The following is a 24,650-nucleotide window of genomic DNA, read 5'->3' as shown; positions in this document are numbered from 1 at the left end:
ACCCCAAACTTTGCACAGCATGGCCTTTTTATTATCTCAGGCATGAGTTTTGTTTTCCAGACAAACTCCATTATGAAGCCATAACTTCTCCTCTTTTTTATTAAGTACAGACGTCTGTACCTGCCAGTTGGATCTCTAGATCAGCATGACACCCAGACTACATTGGGTGTCTGTAATGAACTTGACAGAATTTCAATCAAAAGCTAAAGACACCAGACATTCTAATGTACCAGGGGGGCCTTATCACAGGAGGTGGTGTGATTATCCTTTGGCTTTTGGAGATGAAGATAAGCGCTCTGAGACCTTTAGCAGGGCTGTCCTTCCTGCAGAGGGTGAGGGGTGGTGTGACTGTTTTGCAGGCCAGTGAGGCCCAGCAGGCATAGCAGGCTTAGTCTGTTCAGCTTCTTCCTCTCCTTTGGGCTCTGTGGTGCTGGAATCCCACAATTAGATGGAGCCAGTTCTCAAAGGACAACCCTCATCCAGAGCTAGAATCCCCTCCAGGGTCCTCATGGGAGTCCAGTCTCTTCTTTTAATTCTCCAGTAACAAAAAACTCAGGGCTTTTCCAGGTAGCCCATTTCCTCCTGTACTGGTAGAAACTTCCTGATGTGGATCCTAAAATTTGCCACTTTGGAAACACCAGCCACTGGCTCCAGTTTTCTCTTTCGGGCCACCTGGGACATTCGTTTCCCCTTCTGCATGCCAATCCTCTAGACAGTGAAGCCTGCCACCACATTACCCCAAGACCCCTAGGCCAAGGAATCCCCAAGGTCTTCAGCTGCTCCTCACTGGGCATCACTCCCCTTGCCATGCCCTTTAGTTCATCAGTCCCCAAAGTGAAGCCTAAGACCCCCTGTTGTTCTGGCTCCATCCTGCAGAGCAGAAGCAGAACTGCAGTCATTAGAGGAAACTCCTATTGTCTCTCTTTCTGCTGAGCCAAGTGTCCACTGAAAACTATATTTTTTCCTTTTACATGGTGCTGGGGATCACACCCAGAGCTTTGCACATGCCTGGTAAGTACATTACCACTGAGCTACGGCACCGCCCCAAACCTGTCTTTAGAATGATACCAATCACAGTCCCTATCTTTGTGGTCAGGGCAGTGGAGGGCTCCAAGACCTGGGCTGTCCTTGTGGGTCTGGCCTTGGGGCCTGGTCCTTACACTTTGTTCTTGCACCATGCACCTCCAACCCTGCCTACAAACTTTGCCAACAGCCTTGGACCCCAAGGGCAGTGGGAACATGAAAAGGACAGGACAGCTCCTGGCAACCATTGCATCTCCACTGACAGCTGGAGCTGGGCTGGCGAGTCTTGAGGGCCTGTGACAAGCAGCACACTGTCCACCTGCTCGGGGCAAGGTGGGACGCCTAAGAAGCTGTGCCTAGGCGCTCCTGGGTGGGCCCACAGCTTGCCCTGCTTCTTAACAGGTGAAGTCAGGGAGCCCGGGGCTCCATTAATCAAGTGAAGTAGACCTGGTGGCAGGCTTGGCCGCATCAGCCTCGGCCAGATGCCTCCCGTTCCTCAGCAGAGCAGCACTCCAGACTGCACTCCCATCTTGCTCTGGCAATGAGGATCAAGGCCTCTGGCAGCCCTGTAATCAGCTTGGTAGCAGCCGGAGCACGTCCGGCCAAGTCTGTGGCTTTCTCTTTTTATCCTGTGAGTTCACAGAAAATAAATGAAACCCTGGTTTCCAAGAAGGTGAGGGAACAGTAAATCAGTCTGTTAACCGCTGTCTGCCCACCCTACCCCCTTACCTTCCAGAGACCACCGAGTTGGGAGCCAACAAATGTGTCAAGAATTAAGGTCCCAGGCATCAGGGGCTTGGCACCACTGTGGAGGCAGCACTGCGCATACCTGAGGCCTGGTCCATCTGGGATCCCACAGGGAGTAGGGGGCAATGAGTAGAAGCATCCAGTGTCTTGTGTCACCTCCCCCAGCTGCCCCACCTTCCTCTCCTCCTAACCTAAGCAGCACAGATTTTGTGTAATGACAGGGAAAGGGAACATTCAGTGCCAGGCTTTTAATTACAATTGCTTTGGGCTGCTGGCCTCCAAGCCGAACGGCCACACATAGATGTTTTATCACACCACAAAGCCAACAGGTCCAGCTATGGTGTGTGCACTGGGCACCTGGTGACATGGGGCTGTGCTCATAACCCACCGGGGAAGGGCTGGGCCCAGATTGGTTCACACAGGCACAGAGCAGCTGGCCAAGTACAGCCCTGGGCATTAGGGAGCCCCTGGAGCAGATGGAAACACCTGTGGAGACCTTTACAGCAGACTCCAGGGAAGGCTTATAATTGGGCAGGAGAAAGTTCTTTGGGAGGAAGGCCAAGCTCTGGAAAGATGATGGGGGTGGATAATACTGCGGGGTTCGGCCAAGTGAGAGAAGTACAACAGTAACCAAGTCCACAGCACTTCACAGTTGACAAAGAGCTCTCCACTCTCTAGAGCATGCTTAAGCCTCACATCAACCCTGCCTAGGGATCACAAGCTCAGAGAGAGGAAACCACTTGCCCAGAGTCACACGGGCAGAAAACCAGGACTGCACCCTGAGCCTGTCACTGCATCCAACGGTCTCTCCATGAGGCACAGGGATGAATCCCAGGAACCAGAGGAACAACCCAGGCAGGGCCCCCTGAGCCTCCCAGAGCCTCCAGGGTAGCCCTCCCTCAGGGCAGCACTGTGGTGACGCTGGTGAGCACCACATGCTCAGAGACTTTGGAGACAGAGCACCGGCTCTGCAAGGACAAAGACTTGTGGCTGGCAGAAGAGCGGGGACTGGGGGCGTTCAGAGAGCTGCAGGGACCCAGGCCAGGCAGGCAGCAGGAGAAGGCAGCCTTAAACTGCTCCCGGAATTTACCTTGGTTAGGAGACAAAAGACACAGCGGTAAGGAGACAAACGCAGCAGGAAGGGACCTTGAGCCCAAGGGACACCCACACAGCTCCAGCCAAGCTGCCTGAGAGGAGGCTGGGAGGGAGGGTAGAGTTGGAATGGAGAGCCCCGGCAACCTCGGCACTGCAGGAGGAGCGAGGTCAGAAGCCCATGCGGCTTCCCAAAGAAAAATGCAATTATCATCTGATTCCTTGACAGCACTCTGGCTCAGAGCCTGGCTCAAGGCACGGTGTCTGGCTCAGGGGCCTTGGGTCACCTCGGCCCCACTCTGTGTGCACACGGAGAGGCTTGGGGCTTACTCTGCGGCCAGGCTTTCCCCAGATCTCCTGTAAGATGATGAGATGGCAGCAGAAGCTCTTGCATGTGGCAGTCCCACTGTGCCAGGCAAACAGCTTCCCCAGCGTCCATCCCCCCAGAGCATCCCAGCATCCTGAGAGGTCATAGTGCTTTATCCTCACCTCACAGAGGAGATGCTCAAAGGCACAGGCTCACCCAAGGCCACCAGTGAGAGAGAAGAGTGATCACCACACCGGCTCAGCCCACTCTACCAGGAGAATGTGGAACCAAGCCCTCCTTGACCGTGTGTCACCAGCCTGCCAGCCTCACTGGTGCCCAACATAGGGCCAAGCACACAGTAGGTGCTCAGTAAATGTAGTCCAAGCAAAGGGGTGTGATTCAGGAAGTCTGCCTGCCCTTTCCTCCCCACAATGCTCCTCTCTTGTGTTCTCTCCCCTGAGCTAGAACCAGCCAGGCAGCCTTTGGGAGTAATTTTTGGGTGGCATTGAGGATTACATAATGACCTCCGATAGCTTCTTGAACATCTTAACTGTTTGTGAAAAATTATTTGTGTCCAGGCTTGAATGGCCATCTAGACCAGCTCCTTAGAAGCCTAATGCCAAATATGAGGTCTAGCGAGTCACTTCTGCTGTGCCAAGCCTGAGGGGTCAGGCCACTACCACCATCCCGGAGGCCTGAAGGCAGAGTGGAGGTGGAGGCTACAAGACAACAGACACGAAGCCCATGGTGGGAGTGAGGGCCTGCAGGCCTGGACTTCCGGAGGGGGAAGAGAGAGGGCAGTGCTAGAGGCCGTGGATCCAGGGGAAGCCCCTAGATTCCTGGGGTGTCTGCTGGACGGCCGCCAGAGCCCTTTCGTGGGACTGAGCAGCCTCTGCTGGCGGCTCTCCCTTACCCTGGGCCCTGGATGATACACCATCCCCTCAGCCGGGCTCCTCGGCTTTCTTCCCACAGGCCTGGCTCCCTCTAGGGAAAATAGACTATTCTACCTGATTGTCCAGAGAGGGGCATGCCCCCAGGCTGGGAAGGGAAGTGGAGGCCACTGGCCCAGCCCTTGCCCTTCCATGGTCTGTAGGATCTGCCAGACTCCATCCTGGGTGCTGGCCACTGCTGGAGCCCAGGCTTCTGGGTGTGGCCAAGTCTTTCCTGAGTGGGGGAACCCAGAGCAGAGGCGTGATGCTCAGGAGAGAGCAGGTATATCCTTGCCACCATCCTTTCCTTGGGCCCTGGATTGACAGTGGGGGCACTCGTCCCAGGGACTGCTGGCCACCCTCATTCACTCTGCCCAGCCCACTCACCGCTGAGGAAGTTGTAGATGATGGGGTTGGCGGCGCTGTTGGCATACACCAACCAGTGGGAGAAGGTGAAGCAGGCGTACACAGCTTCGCGGTCGCTGGCTTGGCGGAACATCCCGAACACCCTAGTGCCAGGTGGAGGAGTCAGAAAGGGGCAGGTGTTGGGGCGGTGCTCACGGAACTCCAGCTGGGAAGGGCAAGTTTCCCCTACCCACTTCTGTCCACTCAGTGCCCTCTCCTGGGCTTCCAAGTCTGAGGTCTTGCCTATAGTTTTGGGTTCTCAAGCACAGAAAGTATGACCACAGAGGGCCTAGGGACAGAGACCAGGTATATGTGCCCAGTCTCCAGCTACCTAATCCCCTGGAGTCCCCATCCACCTTCTCATCCAACCTCACAGCGACATGAGGAGCCACGCGGTCAGCATCTGTTCTTCAGCTCAGGAAACTGAGGCTCAGAGAGTTGAAGTCCCAAGATCACACACCCAGGACACAGCCAAGCACAAACCCAAACAGGCTGTCTCCTGCCCAATAGCCCATGTACTTCCCCAGCATCCTGTGGCCCCTCATCTGCTGTGTCCCTGTGTACCTCTGCTTCGACTGCTGTCCCTCCAACCCTGCAGGCTGACTCCCTCACTTCCTCCAAGTCTCTGCTCAAGGGTCACTTCCTTTTGTTTTTAGAAATTAAATCTAAAACAAGCCGGGCACCGTGGCACACGACAGCCACTCAGGGGGCTGAGGCGAGAGGATCATGAGTTCAAAGCCAGCCTCAGCAACTTAGCAAGACCCTGTCTCTAAATGAAATATTTTTTAAAAGGGCTGGGGAGGGGCTGGGCTTGTGGCTCAGCTGTAGAGCCTTCACCTCGCGCATGCGGGGCACTGGGTTCGATTCTCAGCACCAAGTAAAAATAAAATATATTGTGTCCAACAACAACTAAAACAAAATATTTTTTTTTAAAAAAGAGCTGGGGATGTGGTTCTGTGCTTAAGTCCCCCTGGGTTCAATCCCCAGTACACCCCCCCAAAAAGTCTAAAACAGAAAAATCACTTTCCCTATTTTATTTTTCTTTATAGCAACGATCACTGCCTGATAACACACATGGGTTTTTCTATTTTCCTCCTCTCCCACTAGTGTGTAGTCCCCACGAAGAGAAGGACTTTGTCTTGTTCACCCTGGAACGTGATGCTTGAGGAGTGAAGGGTTTTCACGACAGCCCAGAGCCATTACTATTGCTATACCATTTAATGAGCGAGAACATGGAGGTGTGGGGACTCAGAGAAGGACCTGTCCTGATGTGGGGGGCCAGTAGAGCTCCTCCCACACCCTCCCACCTTTTGCTGCGATCTCACCTTTTGAGGACATTGAGGACACTGATGGGCAGGTAGCAGAGGGCAAAGACCAACAGCACCACCATCAGCATCTTGGCTGTCTTCCTCCGGGCCCGCATCTGCTTCACCTCCGCCAGAAAGGCGCGGGCCCGGGGCTGGGGCTGTGCACTGGGGCCCTGCCCCTGGTCCTCCAACTGGTCTGAGGGTCTCTTCCAGTTCCGTACCAGTGCCAAGGTAGTGCCTGGGATCTGTCCAGCACACACAGAGAGCAGTGGTGGGCATAGCTCTTTGGCAGGACTTATCTCTTTGGGTGGATCCACTCCTGGCTAGACCCTGGGGCAGAGTGGAGGTGGCAAGGAACGAGCTCTTGCAAAAAGAGGGAACCCAATATTCACAATAAAGATGAACACTCTGGACTTGGTGATTAATATACTCTCATTTTGCATTATCTCACTGCAAAACGACCCACGGCATGCTTTTGAAAAGGCATTATTGACTTTTAGCTGTAGATGAGACAATTGAGACTCAGAGAGAGGCGGAGCCCCAGGCCACAACCTCAGGTCTGAACATCTCCTGGCTGCCCATCCATCCTCCTTCAAGATCCAGCTGCATCTGTGGGGACAGGGTGTGGGTGGGGTGAGCTGGGCCTCTCCCTCGCCCATGTCAGACCGTGGGGAGGCCTAGGTGAGGAGTGAGCAGGAGGGTAGCAGTGAATGATCTGGGCCTCAGAGCATGGGTCCCCCTCTGGGTTGATGCCCATAATCTTGGGGTGGTTCTGGGCTCCTGGAGCAGCCAGAGACATCCTTGAAGACCCTCCTGCCTCTAGACACCTGGATCACCCCCCATCAGAGGGGGATGGGGCTAGAGTGCAGGAAACTTGGCATCCAGAGCTAGTCAAACATTCATGAGCTGTGAAACAATCTCATCTAACTTTCTAAGCCTTGGTTTCTTGTCGGTTAGATGAGGTCAGTGCCTCTGTCCTGCTGGACAGGGGGTCTGGAGGGGCAGATGGCAGGCGTTGGGAGCCTGCTAGGGAGGCCAGTATGGAAAGGCCCCACCTGACTGGGCATCTTTCCAAAGCAGGGCTCGGGTCTAACCAGTCAATCTCACCACCCACCCTGCAAGGTCTGGGTGCCGTCAACACTGTGTGCAATGTAAGTGGCATTCCAGAACCGAGTGTCTGTGGCCGAGCCTGGTCACTCTCTGGCCTGCATCCTCTCACTGCCCCAGCACTGACCAGGGAGTTAATTCCACTAGTGCTTAGGGCCTCTGAGCACCCCTCTCCTCATGACCCTCCAGCATGAAACCCAATGCAGAGCCATTTGTAATAGAGGAAAGAAGCCAGGCCCTGGGACCGGCCCTGCCCCTCATTGGCCTTGGCAGGAGACTGCCCTTGCTCAGCACTGTGACGCAGGCAACAGCATGTCTTTTTTAGGTAGTGGTAAAGACACTGGATTCAAAGCTTCACCAGGCAGAAACTCAGAGCTGCTGTTAATGTTTCAGAGATAAAATGAGTATTAGAAACTCACAGTTCCAGGTTTCAATCCCTGATTTTCTACTCTCTAGCTGAGGGCTTTGGGGGACATGATATTCTTTCTCTGTTTTCTTACATATTTCATGGAGGATAAGATACGGAGGTTAAGAGGTTGCAGGATTCCCTGGGGGGGATGGAACGTAAATGGCAGCTACTGGGAATGGAGTTACCCAGAGTTAGGCTCTAGCACTCTGGGTTTCAAGTTCCCCAATGTCCCCACGTCCCTGGGCCTTGCCTCTTTCCAGTTGCAGCCAGGATAGCATGTTCTGAAGGCAGAGGGTGTCTACTCCCTGAGACCAGCAGCCCCCCACCCCTCTCAGTATAGACAGTGCCCAAAAGAGCTGGCCTCACCTGGCGGCCCCAGAGCTTGCGGAAGATCTGGAAATAGGCCATGGCCATGAGGCCCAGTGGGGCCAGGTAGGTGACAATGAAGAAGCAACTGTGGTAGATCTTGGGGTAGAGGTCATCTGTAGGGGCCGAGAGATGTAAGGGTCAAGCTCAGCATGGGGGCCCCAGCTTACCTGGTTGGCAATGCCACCCTTCCTGAGTAGGGCAAGGCCTGAGTGCAGCTGAACCTCCCCCATGCTGGCACCATGGCAGGGAGATCGCCTGGAGTCACCCAACCTGCAGTGTCTATCCTGGAGGGACCCCTAGGGATGGACAGATGTCTGCCCTATGGGTATGTGTCCTGGAGGTGCCCACTATTACCTGCCCAGCGTTCGTCACAGACAGAGAAGAGCCGGGTTCGGTTGGCTAGTTCAGGCAACACACTGCTGCATTCCATGACAGCAGCCTGGGGAACCATGACAGCCAGCGACACGGCCCAGATGCCCAGGATGGAGCCACGGGCACGCCTGGCGGTGCTCTTGAACAACAGTGGGTGGCAGATGGCATACCAGCGGTCCAGGGCAATGAAGCTGAGAGTCAGTACTGCCACTGACACTGACACGGCCTGCCCCACAGGGACACAGCATCAGAGATAGGAGGGGGAACAGCCCAGAGATAACAGACATCCCAGTGTGGTGCAAATCCTGACTCCATTTAATGGCTGTGTGAATTTGTGCAACTACTCACCCTCTCTGAGCCTCATACACAGAATGGGAATATACCATGTACCTGGCAGGATACTGGTGAGAATAAATGAAACTGTGAATGGGAATGCTCAGCTGGAGACCTGGCATGTAGTAGGTGTTCTCCTACTGTGAATAATCACCTCCATTTATGGAACTTACTACGTGGCAGGCACCATTCTCATGAGGTGGGTACTGTGTTACAAATGAAGAAACTGAGTACAAAATTCCCTTCTCTGTCTTTATGCTTAAAGTCTCCAGAGTTAATCAATTGAGTGGAAAACCTTGAAACAGCGCAAAATCCAAGAAGCATTTCTCTCACCCTGGAATGCCACCCCTTCTCTAATTGTTAGGAGAAGGCAGAGATGGGTCCGGACCAGTATCATGGGTAAGCATGGCCTCCAGGGCTGCCCCCTGCCTTCAGTGGCGCAGGGAGAGGGTCAAGAGATAAAACAGAGACGCCACGGCTAGCCTCTGGCTGGCACTCCTTCTCCACAAACCTCATCAGGTGCCTTGGTTCCCTTCCCAGGGAAGGCAGTAGATAGTCCCCTCAACTCTACCCCCTTGGGATCAGGGTGCAAGCCCAGCAAGTATTGGTGTTTGTGTCACAGTGGGCTGAAGCCTCTCTTCTCTGCTGTGTGCCTGGAGGTCACCATGGATGCATATGTGGTGTGGCAGTGTTTGGGACCAGGAGTTCTGTGTAGGAGCATGTGGAGCTGTGGCTGTGTCCTCAAGTTATACCCCAGTAACCTGTCCTTCATGGCAGTAGGGGATGACAGTGCATTGGTCTTGAGCCACTGTGTCCTGCCTGAAAGGCCAGCCTGAGTCACTGAGGCCTCTGGAAGATGGTGGTTTTCGTGCAGGTGTGACAGAGGCTCACCTGTAGATAGGGGATGACCTTGCAGAGGGCGTGGCCAAAGAGCCAGGACTCGGTGATGTCCACTAGCAGACTAGCGGGCAGGCAGATGGCCGTCACCAGCACGTCAGCCAGCGACAGGTTGACAATGAAGTAGTTGGTGACTGTCCTCATGTGGTGATTCCGCCACACGGCCAGGCAGACTGCAGCCCGCAGCCAGGGGGCCAGGGCAGTGAGGCCTGAGTCAGAGCCACGCCCACCCCGCCCCGCCCCGCCAGTGAGCCCCTGTCCCCGCGAGCAGGAGAGGGTCAGACGGGACTCACCCCCCAATCCCCAGAGGAAGCGTTAGAGGAGCGGGCAGGACCGAGACCTACCCAGAGTGTTGCCCACCAGGGCCACGAGGAACACGGCCACGTAGGCGGCGATGAGGACCCACTCGTACTGCTTCGGGTACAGATAGTCGCGCCACAGATAGCGGAGAAACTCGTCTTCGTAGTCTGGAGGCACGCGGGACGGTTCCCCGCTACCAGTTGGGACCTCCGTCTGGGCCCCTGGGGCTGCCGAAGGCTCCATGAGCTCAGGAGCCGCTGCAGCCGAGGGGCACCCTGGGCTCTGCGAGGGGAGGGGAGCCCGGCCAGCCCTCAGCCCACTCCCCTCAGGGGGCCCGCTTCTTGCACCCAGGTCTTTGGGGTCCCAGCCCAAACTTCCTGAAGGAAGGAAGGAAGGAGACATTAGGGAGTGTGCCTGGCACTTTGCATATGCGCTCCCTCTTAATTGTCAGCTATCAAATCCGTGGAGGAAGGCAGCTCTGGGTTGATCCCAACTGCACACGAGTTGCTTGTGGGTAACTTACCTCGCCTCTTTCAGCCTCGATTTCCCCATTCAATGGAGTCCAACGGAGTAATAACGGTACCTACCTCCCAGGTCGGCGGCGAGGAGTAAGGAATAAGTTCTAATGCGCGCTAAGTGCTTTGCCCAAAGCCTGGCACTGGAAGCTAGCCTCACGGACGTTGCCGAATACCATGATTAGGGAGCCTTGCTTTGTGAATGAGCAGATGGCAGCTCAGAGAGGTTGAGCCCCTTGCTCAAGGTCACAAAGCTACAAAGCCAGGTCTGTCTGGATTCGCGGAACACCACAGGGGTGGGAAGGGAAGACGTACGGATTACAAATATTCTCTCTTGAGTTAGCTCAAGGGCCTTAATTTTTTATTAGAAAAAGAATTGAGGCAGGTATTAGAGATCCAGGCTCCTCCCACCAGACCCGCCTGACTCCCCCCCGCCTCGTGGGCGGGCGTACACACACACACACACACACACACACACACACACCAGGAAAGGTGCGAAGAGGAACAGAGAACTTCTTTGCGAGCGAGAGGAGAGGCCAGGGCCCAGCGGCCAGGCCCTCAGACCCCCTGCCAGGCCCCTCGCAAATCGCCGCGGCCGCAGTGCTCCGGGTCCGCCGCTAGCGGCCGCTGTCTCCATTCATAAATCCGGCCTCGCTCCCGCCCCTCCTTCCCCCCTCGGACCCCTCCTCCGCAGGAGCGACCCCGCGGTGTGTAGTAGGGTTGACAGTCCCTGGAGACCCCCGGGGGAACAAGGGTACAGGGGCCGAACAGCTCCCTCCGCGGGATCTCCCTGCACCTCGGGGGCTGCGGGGAAGGGGGTGCAGGGGTGCAGCAAGACCCCTGGGTGTTCCGCAGCAGCTTGCCAGGAGGCGAGCAGGGTGGGATGGTGACCCAGCCTCCCGGCGTCCAGATCACTCCTGGACTCTTGGTCCACCCATCTCCCGTCGCAGGTCCTTTGGAGCCCTCACCCCCGGGTCGGGGTCCCCCCCTCTCCGCACCTGTTGGCTCCGGGACCCGGGCGTTCTCGCTTGCTGGTTTCCAGACCTTGCACCCGGGACTCCGCCTTCCTCGGAGGAAGACGGACTCCAGGAGAATGCGGCTAGGGAGGGGGCCGGGCAGCCCCCTCCCGAGGCGGCGTCGCCTGGCTCGCTGGCTGGGAGCGAGCCCGGTTCCAGCGCGGGCAGTGGCTTGGCGCGGGCTCCGCCGGGCTGCGCGACGCGGGGAGGGGGGCCGGGAGGGAGGGGCAGGGCGGGGAGGGGAGCCCCAGCCTGTCTCGCAGCCCGAGACCCGGAGGGCGGAGGGAGAAGCTCATCCCTCCCCGCCTGTCACTTCACGCTTCCATCCCACCTCCATTCATGCGTCCATCCGTTCATTCACACCGTCGGCATTCATTCAACATTTATTCCCCGCCACCCCCATTTGGGCGCATCGACTGCATCCCCAGGGCACCACTGGGGGGGCCACAGGGCAGAGGTGTACCCCAGCCCTACCTCTTCTGGCTACCTTACCTAGCTGAAGAGGATGATGGCACAGGTGGGTCTCAGGGGTAAGGATACCCGCACCACCTCCAGCCGAGCTTTGGATGCTGCCAGAGCAACTAGCTCCCAGCGATGCCCCAAAGCCCTGCTCTCTCATCTGCGGACTCTCTGCCCCAAATCCTTCTTTCTGTTCATACCTACTTCCCCCTCCCAAGACCGACATGAGTTGAGGCAAGAGAGGGGGTGCCAGAGGGGCTTATTAATTCAACAAATATTTACTTAGCTGTGTGCTAGTCAATGAATGGTAATAACACAGCTCCATTCCTATAGGGTGGTGAAATGTGATCTCATAAAAACGTCACATCAACCTGGGGAGGGTGTTTTTATTCCCACTTTACAGATGAGGACCCTCTGTCACACTTGGCTCAGTGTTTTGCCAGAGGTCACGCAACAGAGGCAGAGCTGGGTTCAAGCCTGTGCTCCTCTCAGATCTAACAGACCTGACCACCAAACAGAGGCTCCCCACCCTCCAAAGGCTCTCTGGTTGCTGGAGGAAGGCAGGTGCACAGCCAGGCAATTCACCTATGGGTTCCCTAGAGCTGGCCCGTGGGGCTTGGGATCCCGAGACACAGCAGATGGGCTGGGCCAGGGCTTCCTTGAGACCTGAAGAATGAGAAGGTGACCCCGCAGAGGAGGGCGTTGGCAGTAGGTCAGAGGTCCTCATGGTAGAGGAAGTTGCAGGTACAAAGATTTGCAGGTTGGGCCTCCTGGAAATGGCAGGTAAGTGAAGAGTGACCTCATGGGCCGCAGGCAGCCATTCCCTGTCTCAGAACACTAAACCCCGCCCTCCTCTCACCCTCTGAGGCTCACACTCCTTCCCTCCTAGAACTTGGCTCCTGAGATATAAACACCATCTTCCCTTTGCAGGGAAACCTTTTCACAGGTGCTGGAGATGCGCTGTTAGGCACAGAACATGTGGGCGGGAGCCGGGCAGCTGTGGAATGGCGCCTGACCTCCTCTGCAAAACAGAAAGGAGCTCTGAAGCTAAACTAAGGCAGGACTTTGTCCTTGGGCAGCCACAGCATCTGCACGGGGATGATGGGTGATAGAGACCTAGGAGTCAAAACCGTCCCGCCTGCTTTAGGTGTGGCAGAGGTAGAGGCAGGATGAGGGACTGGAGGAGAGGGGCTGGCGTGTGTGTGTGTGTGTGTGTGTGTGTGTGTGTGTGTGTGTGTATGCATGCACACACATGTGTGTAGAGGACAGGTACTAAGTTGGTGACTGGGGGTCACCTGGGTGGGATGTGTGTAGATGTTGCTTTGTATTTTGGTGTGTGTGTGAGTGAGGAGTGTGTGTTGGGGGAGGGTATGTCTGTCTCTTTTGTGGGTCTAAATGTAAGACTGTGACCAGCCTTGGCTTGCCAGCGCATTGCTCTGTGAGTGTGAAAATGTGAGTGTGGTCATGCCTTTGTGTCCATGGCTCTGTGAGTGTGGGAATGTGGAACTTGGTACATCTGCTCCCGTGACGATGACTCATCCCTCCATGTTAACCCCCTCCCCCCATCTAGAGCTGTGACAGGCTTTGCCATTCAGGGGCTGGGGAGGGGGCTGCAGCATGCGGGGAGATGATGGAAGGCAAATCCTGCAGGGACATTTAAAAGACAGCTGCAGCAAAACAAGGTACAGCCGCTGATGCGGAAGGTACAGATCCATGTGTGTCTGCGTGGGTGGTGGGTACCAGCGGAGCCCAGCACAGCCGGGCTTAGAACTCGACAGCTCAGGGCCTCCCAGATATCCTGGATTGGAATGAGCAAGGGGCTCCTCAGCCCCCACCCCCCCAAGATCACTGTTCATGAGGGATGCGTCTGTGTGTGCACATTCAGACACATAAAGAGAGCCAGATGCCCCCCACACACACACACACACATACTCCTTACAGACACAATCCTGCCTGAGATTTGCCCAACCCCACCCAAAATATCCAATTTCCCACAGCCCATCTCCCCTTATGAAGGGGTCCCCAATTGCCATCCTTTCCCCCTTTTTATCCTTTGGCACCCCAAAGATAGCTCTCCCCAGGACAAGTGGCCATGAGCAGCTCCCTAAGGAGACGATCACTTTTCCTCTGCTCTCAGAGCCGGCAGGAGGCTCTGGGCCCCAAGTCCCTCTGGTCCTGAGTCTGGCCCACTCAGCTGCACCTGAGCGTGGGAGAAGCCATTCAGTGGTCCTCGCTGCACATGAGGGAGACACCCCTGGGTGTGCTAGAGGAAATGCTGCAGGCCTGAGAGGCCAGTGGCCCTCTAGAAGCCCCACAGGGACTGTGGTTGTCTGGTCCTCAGGGGGAGCAGCATAGCACGGGGAGCTCCTGGCAAAACATCTGTGCCTAGAAGAGAACCTTGGGTCATCCATCTCAGGCTGGGCCCTCAGCCCTGGCGCCTCCTCTACCCAGGGAGGGCCAGCCTTGGCTTTGCTGGAGCTGTCTGTCAACCAGTGCCCACATGACCTCTTTCCTGGAACCAGCCAGCCCCAGCCTTGTTGATCTAATCCTGAGCCTCTGAGCCATAGGTCCCTGTCACATCCATCTTCAAGTGTCAGCCTGGGCAGTGGCCCCAGGTGCTATCTCCTGCTCCATCCCAATTCCAATGAGACTTACAGTAACCTCTGTCTGGCTGGGACTAGAGCAATTGAAATGTAATTGGGTTTGCAACTTGCTAATGCTGCTGTAGCCTGGGGATGTGGGTGGGAGACGCTGGGAGGGCAGAAGTGCTGTTTAGGACAGAGATCAGAAAACAAGCAGAGGCTGGGGGAGAAGGCAGCCCCGACTGGGCTGTGGGTCCAGAAAAGGGGTTCTGAAGTCTGAGTCATGGGAGACTCATGACCAAAGGAATGAGGAATCTATAGGGTTTTTGGTCCTTGGGCCCATGACAAGGCCACTGGCTTCTGGGAATGCCTAGCTGAGTGCTCATGCCCCTGGAGGGAGCCATGGACCTCACGTACCCTGCCACCAGCCTTTGTCCCTCCTTCCCCAGGGAAAGCCTCCTCCTTCAGGTCTGGGTGGCTCAAAGGGACCAGCATCACTGGGAGAGCAGGAGCCCAGGGCCTAGAGTCAGGCCTCCTCATTGACCTTAAGAACTAAAGAGCATCCTCAAGCCAGGGCTGGAGAAGGCAGCCCCTGCACCCACAAACGCTGATGGTCCCTGGAATCCCAGTGGCTCAGGAGGCTGAGGCAGGAGGATTGTGAGTTCAAATCCAGCCTCAGCAAAAGCAAGGCACTAAGCAACTCAGTGAGCTCCTGTCTCTAAATCAAATACAAAACAGGGCTGGGGAGGTGGCTCAGTGGTCAAGCGCCCCTGAGTTCAATCCCCAATACCTCCCCACAAAACAAAAAACACTGATGGCCAGGAGGCTGCAGAGAGGGCCCCTGATGATTAGGTTGGGGGTCCCTCATGCAGTCAAGGGGTGGGGTGCCAAATGCATTAGGGCTGGAGCCTGTGGAGGGAGGGAAAGGGCGGAAGAGGATTGAGACTGACAATGACCGTGCATGTGAGCCCAGGGGAAGGCCAGTCAGCCCCAGAGGTGCTAAATCCATCTGAGGGGAGGTCCGGAACACAGGCTTTGGGGCCACAGAGACCTGGCTTAAGGTGACCACTCTGCCACAAGGTACTGTGTGACCCTGCAATAGTCACTTCCTGAGCTTCTGTGACAGGCTGAATCTTGGCCCAGTGAAGCCACGTCCAGGTGTAGCTCAGTGGTACAGCACAGGCCTCGCACTCACGAGGTCCTGAATCCTGTCCCTAGTACCTCCAAAAACCAACAAAAAAGATAAGATGATAAATTTGAAGGCTGAGGGTGTAGCTCAGTCCAGAGCACTTGCCTAGCAGTGCAGGCCCTGGGTTTGATCCCTGGCACTGCAAAAAACAAACAAAAAGACCCATGTCGGGGGCTGGGGATGTGGCTCAAGCGGTAGCGCGCTCGCCTAGCATGCGTGCGGCCCGGGTTCGATCCCCAGCAGCACCACATACCAACAATGATGTTGTGTCCGCCGAGAATTAAGAAAAAATAAATAAATGTTAAAATTAAAAAAAAAAAAAAAAAAAAAAAGACCCATGTCCCAACCCCTGGGACCTGTGAACATGTTACACGGCAAAAGGGGCTTTGCAGATGTGACTAAGTTAAGGATCGTAAGATGAGGAGAGGAGCCTGGATTATCCGGGTGGCCCCGCTAACCACAGCATCCTTATAAGAGGGTGGCAGATGCACCAGAAAGAGGAGAGGAAATGAAGGACCTGGGGCTGTGAGGGATGGCAGTGCTGGAATTTGTGATAATCGGTTAGAGAAGCAGCTAGAAAGGAGCACGCCCTTTCTGTGCCTCAGGTCACTGGTTGTAACAGGAGCCTTTGTCACACGGAGGTTGTGAGAGACCAAGATCAGAGAGGTGTGCAGAACAGCAGGGCGGGGAACAGCAGGGCAGGGACACCAACAAGCACATGCACAATCTTTTAACCATGATTTCATATTTTTAAAAGTCAAAGTGGGGGCTGGGGATGTGGCTCAAGTGGTAGCACGCTCGCCTGGCATGTGAGGGGCGCTGGGTTCGATCCTCAGCACCACATACAAATAAAATAAAGATGTTGTGTCCACCGAAAACTAAGAAAAATAAACATTAAAAAATTCATTCTCTCTCTCTCTCTCTCTGTTTAAAAAAAATAAAAAAATAAAAAGTCAAAGTGGTCATGGGGAAGAACGGCTGTGTAGAGCATCCTCACCCTTAAGCTGTGGTTCGGTGTTGTTTGTATCTTGAATCACAGACGTGCTAGGAGCCGTGACAGCTCCAAACCCTAAAATAATAAATAATGCCAGTAATAAACAATGATCATAGTAAAAGTGTGCTGGCGTGGGTACATCAACACAGGAACACGCAAGAGGAAGGAAAAGGAGAGGCCTGTTCTCTCTGGGAGGAGTGTGTGCGTGCGTGCGTGTGTGTGTGCGTGTGTGTGTGTGTGTGTGTGTGTGTTAGGAGACGTGGGGAGTTGGGGGTTTTCTAACTATGACCAGGATCGCCAGAAATTTGAGGAAAATCTTGAGTAGATAAGAGAAAGAGCAAGATAAAGAGAAAACATTGCAGAGGCGTTATGGGCTGGGTCTTGAAGGATGAATAGGAGTTCACAGTCGGGCTTTGAGTGACACACTGACACTGGGCAGGAGTGAGAGAGGAAGAAGGGGAGGTATTCCGGGCAGAGGGGACATCTGTCCTGGGAGCACAGTGAATGCTAGTTGGGCCGGGGACGCTCCCCTGGAGAGGAGTTGGGAGAAAGAGAAGGCGGTGAAGGGCTGGCTGGAGCGAAGGCTGAGGAGCTGGCACTCGATCCATCCCCAGGTGGGGTCCCTGGAGGGTTTAAGAGAGGCACTCTTGTTTAAGTTAATGAAGAAGACATTCTCCTTGCAAAATAGTCAAACGCTCCTAATAAAGTGAAGATCGTTATTTTTAATCACGTGGGTTAGAAGACAACTGCTGTCAATGAAGAATCTCTCCCAACCCCCCATCTACCTCCAAATAATCGTGGGTTAGAAAGACCAAAGTTTTTTCCTCCCTGAAGACCACCAGGTCAGGTGGCTCCACCATTATCAGGAAGCCAGCCCGTGAGAGGGGTCTCATGGTTATGTGCACAGATGCCAGCGCCACACTTTAAACTTTAAATCCTGGGTCTGCCACCTACCGGCTCTGTGACCCTGGGCATGCTACTTAACTTCTCTGTGCTTGGGTTTCACCATCTTCAAAATGAAAATCACAGAATACCAATCTGTGTTAGGGAGAATGATGTTCCCCTCAAAGATGTCTAGATCCTCACTGTTAGAATCTGTGCCCAAACGGACATTGCCACGTGATTAGGTTAAGAATTCTGAGGTGAGAATATTGGGGTGGACTCAATATACTCCCAAGAGTCCTCCTAGGAGGGATACAGGAAATCAGAGTCACGACAGCTGTGCTGAGGGAAGCAGGTGGTGGTGGTGACAAGGAGGGGCCAAGGACTGCAGGGTGCCATGGAAGCCACCCAAGGCAAGGGGGCGGGGCTTTCCACCCTGCAGGAGGAGGCAGCCCCAGCGGCTGCCATTTCCACGACTGTAAGAGGACAAATCTGTGCTGTTTTAGCCACTCAGCTTGTGGAGCGTTGTTACAACCCGTAAGAACTGAATATCTATCCACGTCAGGGGAAATGAGTTAGTACACGCAAAGCACTTTTTTAAAAAGGGCCTAATGGCAATTAGCACACAAAAAAATGTATTAGGTATTATTATTTATGGCAAAACTCTTGGCCTGGGTCAGAGATGGCCAGTCAGCCATTGGAAAGGCACATCACGCCTACATATGTCCAGGTGGCCTGACCTTGGTCACCTGTCATGAGGCACTGGGAAACATAATTTTTCTCTAGAGAGCCATTTCAGCTAAGGCTCAACTAAAACATTAGGGCTCTATGACTCCAGGAAGAAGGGGAGGTGATTACTGATGCATTAAGTACCTAGAACAATTCCTACTAGGAAAGACGAGAAGGTTGGAACATAGCCTTTGGTTAGATGCACATATTTCCAGCGTGTCTTCCCTGTGACATTAATTTGATGCAATGTTTCTTGACACCCCGATGTGTGAGAGGAGACATCCTTGCTCACTATTCGCTCTGCCTTCCTCCTCCCAACTCTTCTCGCTAAACCCTACATTTGCATCTGGTTCTATATCCGTAATTACAAGTTTCCAATTGTGTGTATTGTCTATCTCTGAATTTCAAATATCAATAAAGTTATTTTTTTTTAAATATTATGATCACATAAACATGATTCTCTGAGGAACCAAGTAGTATCCTGGGGCCTAGAAAGGAGCTAATCCTAGAGTTTCAGTGCGGTTTGAAGGGAATCGCTTCAAGTTCAAGTGTATTCTCCTACACTCCCTCTGATACTTGAAGTCATGTTACATTTTAATTCATTTCCTATTTGGGCCATGACTTTCTTAGAGAACTTTTTGTTCTCTTGGAGTTTCTAATTGCTTTTCTCTTTTCTTCTTTAGAGAAGAAACATGTGCCTTTTAAAATCAGGTCATTAAAATCGCCCAGCTTCTTAATTACATTATTTGTTGAATGAAGCCCATTTTCCTCTTTAAGACCTTCTCCTCCAAACCCTCTGACTTCCTGTTCTAATTTTGACTGATGGCTCTGTGGACCTCTGGTATTTCTAGTCATCGTTCTCCTGGGTTAATTCCACTGCTCTGTGAATCTATTGAGTCTCTCTTTCGTGGATTATGTCACTGTTTTGCTGCAGTAGATCTTCAAATAATGACTTTAAAAGAAAGGCATAGAAGGAAAGCTTTCTGAATCTTTGCATGTCTGCAAATGTCCTTCATTTGTCCTTAAATGGCTTCAGGGTGAAGATCAACTGGCAGGGCTCCGGTGTAGGGTACATGCTTGCAGACAGGCGTACAGACACCCTGGGCTCCCACCCTGGGCCAGGATGAGGAGGAATTTATTCTAGACACCAAGACTCCCTGTAGGAACTCCAGCCTTATGAGAAAGATCACTCAGTGCCTTTAAAAAGTAGTTCTTTCTCACTTAAAATCTGTTTCTACCTCGATATATTCCAGAAGTGTGTGTTGAGGTGGGGGAGGTTGGTGACCGACCATGCACATCATAGGACTTTATTAGGCACTGATGGCATTATTTTTCTTTTTTTTTTTTTTCTGTCCTAGTCCTACGTGCTATCTATACATTTGCAAGTTTGATGCTGTGGTTCTAATTTTTATTGTTTGTAATTATATAGCTATATCTTCTAATCTACATTAAAATAATCATATGACTAGTAAGGTAACAGAGGTTTATCTGTCTGTGACTGAGCTCCACCCACAGCTGAGGGACCTTCACAATTACCTGGGGACATTCTCTAAGAGTTACTGTTGATTGCCCTCCGGTCAATAGTCTGAGCTTTCTTCATAGTCTGAGCTTTCTTCCTGCACCTGCCGGTTTGGGCTTCCAAGGGGTGGAGTTTAAATAGTCCACCTCCTCCCCGCCCAGATTGACACACTGGGAAATAAAGTAATAGAGTAATTATGGAAGACAAAGTATCCCTTTTATTATTGACCATGTCAAGTGGAAGGCTTAGCGTCAGCTTTTTTGCTGCTGTGACTAAAAGATCCGACCGGAACAATTTTAGGGAAGAAAAGTTTGCCTGGGGGCTCAGGGTTTCAGAGGTCTCAATCCATAGACAGCCGGCTCCATTCCTCAAGACGCACCGTGAGGCGGCATGTATATCTTGGAGGAAGAGTGTGGCAGAGGGGAGCAGCTCACATGGTGATCAGAAAGCAGAGAAAGGGGTCTCCACTTGCCAGGTACAAACATATACCCCAGAGCCACACTCCCAGTGAGTCACTTCCTCCAGCCACACTCAGTTAATCCCATCAGGAATTAGGGCACTGATTCCGTGAGGGCTAGGACCCATCACTTCCCCTCCAAACCTTCTTGCATTGTCTCACATGGGAGATTTTTTGGGGACACCTCACCTCCAAACCACAACACTTATCTTGGGGTGAGAGCTGAGGGTCCTGCTAACCGAACCTCATCATGGCCGTCACTGCCTGATGATGGGGGTGGCGGGACCCCCATCTCACTACAGTGGGCCCACGGCCTCAGGTAACCTTTTCCTGTCCACACTGGGTGTCCTGGTGTGTGTGGCCACATTGCTGAGGACTCTTCTGGGAGAGAGAATCCTACAGACAGTGGCAAAGCCAAGGTCATCAGAAGGGAAAGGTGTTGGGGATTTACACAGAGCTGTAAATCTCTCACACTGTGTGACTCCAAGTACTCTGGGCTCGAGGACATATCCAGGGAGCAGAAAGCCCATGTCTTACACAAATCGCCTCAAGTAACAGAAAAGGAGGGGAAACCATCGGCTGCATTTGATAGGATCCCCAGCCTAGATGAGGAGGGTTGGAGACAGGAAGATTATTTTGCAGGTCCATTTCACTGATGGACATAGACATAAATATCCTAAATATTTTTTCAAACTCAATACAGAAATATGTCTAAAAACACATAGTCACCAAGTTGGATTTCTTCCAGGAAGGCAAGACTATTTCAACCTTAGGAAATTGTCGGGGTAGGGGATGTGACTGGGTGGCAGAGCACTGGTGGAGCACGTGGAAAGAGAAAGAAAGAAAGGGCAAGGGAGGGAGGGAGGGAGGGAGAAAGAAGGAAGCATTTGATAACATTAAGCAGATTATTAAAATTTTTAGCAAATGAGGGACAGGCAAGAGCTTTCTTGACCTGATAAAGGGAATCTCTCCAAAGCCAACCGTAAAGATTCTACTTAGTGCTAAGGACTTAGAAGCCTGCCTTTTCAAACCAGGAACCCACAGAGGGTGTTCAACTACTGCTGTTTCTGATCCAATTGCCCTGGATTACCTGGCCTGTGCAATAAGAAAAGTCCAAATAGATAAATGGCATAAACTATTGGGGAGGAAGAAAGAAATCACCCTAAATTTGTAGATCATGCAATTGTCTACCTAGAAAATCTAAGATTTTATGACAAACCATTGAAACTGCTGAGCGGGTGCATGTTGAGACACCTCACCTGGCCCGCTGCATTGCCAGAGGGTTTGCAAACTGTCGCCTGGACGGTCCTCTTGGGCTGGACTCCTTTTTCCTTGTCGTTGCAGGCCTGAGAATGGAGCCCAGGGCCCGCCAGGCGAGCGCTCTTCCACCCAGCTGCACTTCGGGCCCTGGAGCGTCTTTTGAAAGCTGGTTGTGTGGCACCCATCTGCATTTCCTCTCCATCGGCATTCACCTGTGGGCCCCTGTTAGTCATGTCAAGATTCAGAAAAGCCTCAGGCATGGATTCCATGAGCCAGGCTGGGAAAAGAAAAGTAAGGAAACACAGGCCTGATTTCCCCTCATCTCCTGTTCCAGAACGGGGGTCCCACGAGCACCTTTTCCCTAACCCTTGACCAAGAAAGACGTGAGTGACCTGGACCCAATCATCGTCACCCTTTGGGGCTGGCACTTTCCCACTTTGAGGAATGAACTGGTGCTGGGGCGACACATCCTGCCAGGGGCAGTGGATTTCTGTCTGCTACCTGTCAAAGCTCCCGATCCTGCAGCAGAGGGCCAAAGGCTCTGAGCTCACTGCTGGTCAAGCCAAGGACAGTGGCAGGCCAGGGGGATCTTTTCTCATATCTTTGCTTTCAGGAGGCCCACGTTCTGTCTTAGGAGTGTCTCTTGTGAGCAGCACAGCGCTGGAGCAAGTGTCTTCATGGATGGGGATGATCTGTTGACAGGGAAATCAGCGCCTTTACATTGTTTGAGATTATCAATGTTTTAAAATTTATTTCTACCATCCACTTTGTGCTTCCCATTTACCATGTATGTTATCAGCAGTCATGACTAGGTTAAAAAAATCCCCCCCAAATCAGACAACAAACATTTATTATCTCATCCAGTGCCTAAGGGTTGGGAATCAGGGGGCTACACTTAGGGGATTCTGGCTCAGACTTTTAGAGACTGCGGTCAAGCTGTGGCCAGGGCTGCAGCCATCTGGAGGGCCTGCTGAGGACTGAGGCAGGAGCCTCCATGTCCTCCCCATCTCAGCCTCTCCCCAGAGCTGTTCACCACCTGGTTTTCCCAGAATGAATGATGCAAGATAAAGAGAGATAGAGCCAGAGAGAGTGTCATCAAAATGGAAGTCACAGGCCTCTTCTAGCAGGGTCACCAGATTCAGCAAATACCCACTCAGGATGCCCAGCTGAATTTAAAATTCAGAGACTCCATCAACATTCACTAAAAAATTATTCATTGCTTCCTTGAAATTCAAATTTGCTTGGATTTCCTGTATTTTATCTGGTAACTCTCTACAGGACACCGGACAGGCTACACAATTTGTGGAGTCCCTTAATAAAATCGTGTTGAGAGGAGCTGGGGTTGTGGCTGGGTGGCAGAGTGCTCGTCTAGCATGCGCCAGGCCCTGGGTTTGATCGCCAGCCTGCAGGGGAAAAGAAAACAGTGTGAAGAATTTCAAAGAGAGCAGAGCATTAAGCATGGAACCCTTCTGAACATGGGGCTCAGAAAGTGGACCCTGCTCGAACCTGCCCTGGCTTCTGCCAGACCCTATGGGACAGAAATAGGTCACAAGTCCAGCCTGCTCTTTATGGGGGAGGACTGCACCAGGGCACGGGGAAGGATGGGGAAGGATCGTCTTAGAAACCAACCAGGTTTTCTTCCTTCTTTCATTTGTCATTTCCTAGCTGGTGGTGGACTGACTGGATTTTCTTCATTCTCTGTTTCTACAGGTTTGGAATTCCTTCCTTTCCTTCTCCTTCCTTAGTCATCCTTAAAATATTCATCTGCAAGTTTCATTAACCATGTCTGCAGTTAATCTATGTCCTCTGGAATAATCTAGGAATGCCTTTGAGCTGATCATGGCTTCCCGTCACATCCTCCAACGTTTTAGTTTCACCTTGTGGGTTTCTTTCATTTCTCTGCAGACCCAGGGCCTCACACATGCCAAGAAAGTGCTCTCCCACTGAGCCATACCCCAGCCCACCTTGTTTTCTTTTAATTTTTCTTTTATTATTATTTTTTGGTACCAGGGATTGAATAAGAGGTGCTTTACCACTGAGCCACACCTGCAGCCCTTTTTTTCATTTTTTAGTTTAACTAAGGGTCTCACCGAGTTGTGGAGGCTGGCCTTGAACTTGGGATCCTCCTATTTCAGCCTCCCAAGCTGCTGGGATTATAGGCATGTGCCACTACGCCAGATTCATGTTGTTTTTAAAGCAGCCTTTAAACATCTTTTTTTTTTCTTGCGAAGTCTATGCCAGTTTGAATTTTCCATGATTGATCATTTTTTTATTTGCTCCCCATTCAAACAAGCTACTTCTTCCGAGTTTATTTCCTAGGTTTTCATATTATCTTAGTCAGATCTTGCCAAAACCAAAGCTCCCTATGGTGCTTTCTAGTGATTTTTTTTATAACCTTGATTGCATTTCTGGTCATATTCTTTTTGTTCCCAATATTGTGTATTTCATGGTAACACTTTGTTTATTTTATTGAGGCTTTTTAAAAAAAAATCAACTCAACTTTTGGTTGTTTGTTTGTATCATCACTTCCTATTTTATCCTTATGATTTTCTCCCTTTTACTCTCTTTGGGTTTTCTGATCATCTCTTCCTAGTATCTTGAATTGGATGTTTAATTCATTTGTTGCCAATTCTTTCTGTTTTTAATAAATGCAGTGAAGGCTACAATTTTTCCTCCAAGTTCTACTTTAGCTTATTGTTATTCCATTTAAAATATCTTGTAATTTTCTTTATAATTTTCTCCTTTCCCCATGAATTATTTAGAAATGAGTTTTTATGTTGCCAAACATATTGGATTTCCTTGGCAAACTTTTTATTGTTGATTACTAATTTTATTATTGGGATAAAAAAGAATGTGATGGAGCCAGGCGTGTTGGCACATGTCTGTAATCCCAGTGGCTCAGGAGGCTGAGGCAGGAGGATCATGAGTTCAAAGCCAGCCTCAGCAACTTAATGAGGCCCTAAGTAACTTCTTGAGACCCTGTCTCAAAATAATATACAAAAAGGGTTGGGGATGTGGCTCAGTGATTAAGCACCCCTGGGTCCAATCGTAGTACTAAAAAAATTTTAAAAAGTGACATACTGATATTGATTTTTTTCTTTTCTTTCATTCCTTTCTTTTTTCAGTGCTGGGGATTGAAGCCAGGGTCTTCAGCATGCAAGGCAAGCACTCTGTTCTATCACCAAGCTACACCACTGGCTCTATATTGATTCTTTGAAAAGATTTCAGACTTCCTTTATTACCGAGCATGCAGTATTTTTAAAAATGTTGCACATCAGCTTGAAAACAGTGGGTTTTCTATTGGGGGCATTGCAAAGTTTATATTTATCTGAGGGACCAACAGCCTTAATTACATTGTTCAAACTTATGTGTCCTTACCAATGTTTTGTTACTTGATCCATTGGTTTAAGAAAGTTTAATTAAAATTTCCCTCTTGGTTTATAGATTTCTC

General features: G+C 52.0%; 1 protein-coding gene across 8 annotated transcripts; it reads right to left on the bottom strand.

The window, feature by feature from the left end:
• Positions 1-81: 81 nt before the first annotated feature.
• Hcrtr1 (hypocretin receptor 1) lies at positions 82-11,336 on the bottom strand. 8 transcript variants are annotated; one of them, XM_078025808.1, is made up of 10 exons: positions 11,111-11,336; positions 10,121-10,180; positions 9,642-9,974; positions 9,292-9,470; positions 8,050-8,293; positions 7,693-7,808; positions 5,829-6,055; positions 4,486-4,607; positions 4,177-4,333; positions 82-1,868 (listed from the first exon to the last, which is right to left on the bottom strand). In XM_078025808.1, the coding sequence occupies exons 3-10, from the start codon at positions 9,838-9,840 to the stop codon at positions 1,790-1,792; spliced, it is 1,323 nt and encodes a 440-aa protein (XP_077881934.1). In that variant the 5' UTR covers positions 9,841-9,974; positions 10,121-10,180; positions 11,111-11,336; the 3' UTR covers positions 82-1,789. The 8 variants fall into 8 exon arrangements, with proteins under 8 accessions (XP_077881934.1, XP_077881930.1, XP_040144213.1 ...); XM_078025804.1 differs by having other exon boundaries at positions 82-1,652; positions 1,753-1,868; positions 9,642-11,336; XM_040288279.2 differs by having other exon boundaries at positions 10,121-11,336.
• Positions 11,337-24,650: the final 13,314 nt, after the last annotated feature.

The sequence above is a fragment of the Ictidomys tridecemlineatus genome, chromosome 11 (genome assembly GCF_052094955.1).
Source record: "Ictidomys tridecemlineatus isolate mIctTri1 chromosome 11, mIctTri1.hap1, whole genome shotgun sequence".
In the NCBI taxonomy this organism is placed as follows: domain Eukaryota; kingdom Metazoa; phylum Chordata; class Mammalia; order Rodentia; family Sciuridae; genus Ictidomys; species Ictidomys tridecemlineatus.
The sequence above is the reverse complement of the archived record's forward strand: the minus strand, read 5'-3'. Positions and strand labels throughout refer to the sequence as shown.

Bases quoted from the DNA above. Each gene is read 5' to 3' on its own strand.
- Hcrtr1 (XM_078025803.1), bottom strand. From the start codon at position 9,999: ATGTCTCCTTCCTTCCTTCCTTCAGGAAGTTTGGGCTGGGACCCCAAA. The intron at 6,056-7,692 runs GTGAGGCCAGCT...TGTGCTGGACAG, and splicing joins GCAAGCTCTGGGGCCGCCAG to ATCCCAGGCACTACCTTGGC. The intron at 1,869-4,176 runs GTAGAATAGTCT...GTGGGATCCCAG, and splicing joins GCCCCTCTCTGGACAATCAG to ATGGACCAGGCCTCAGGTAT.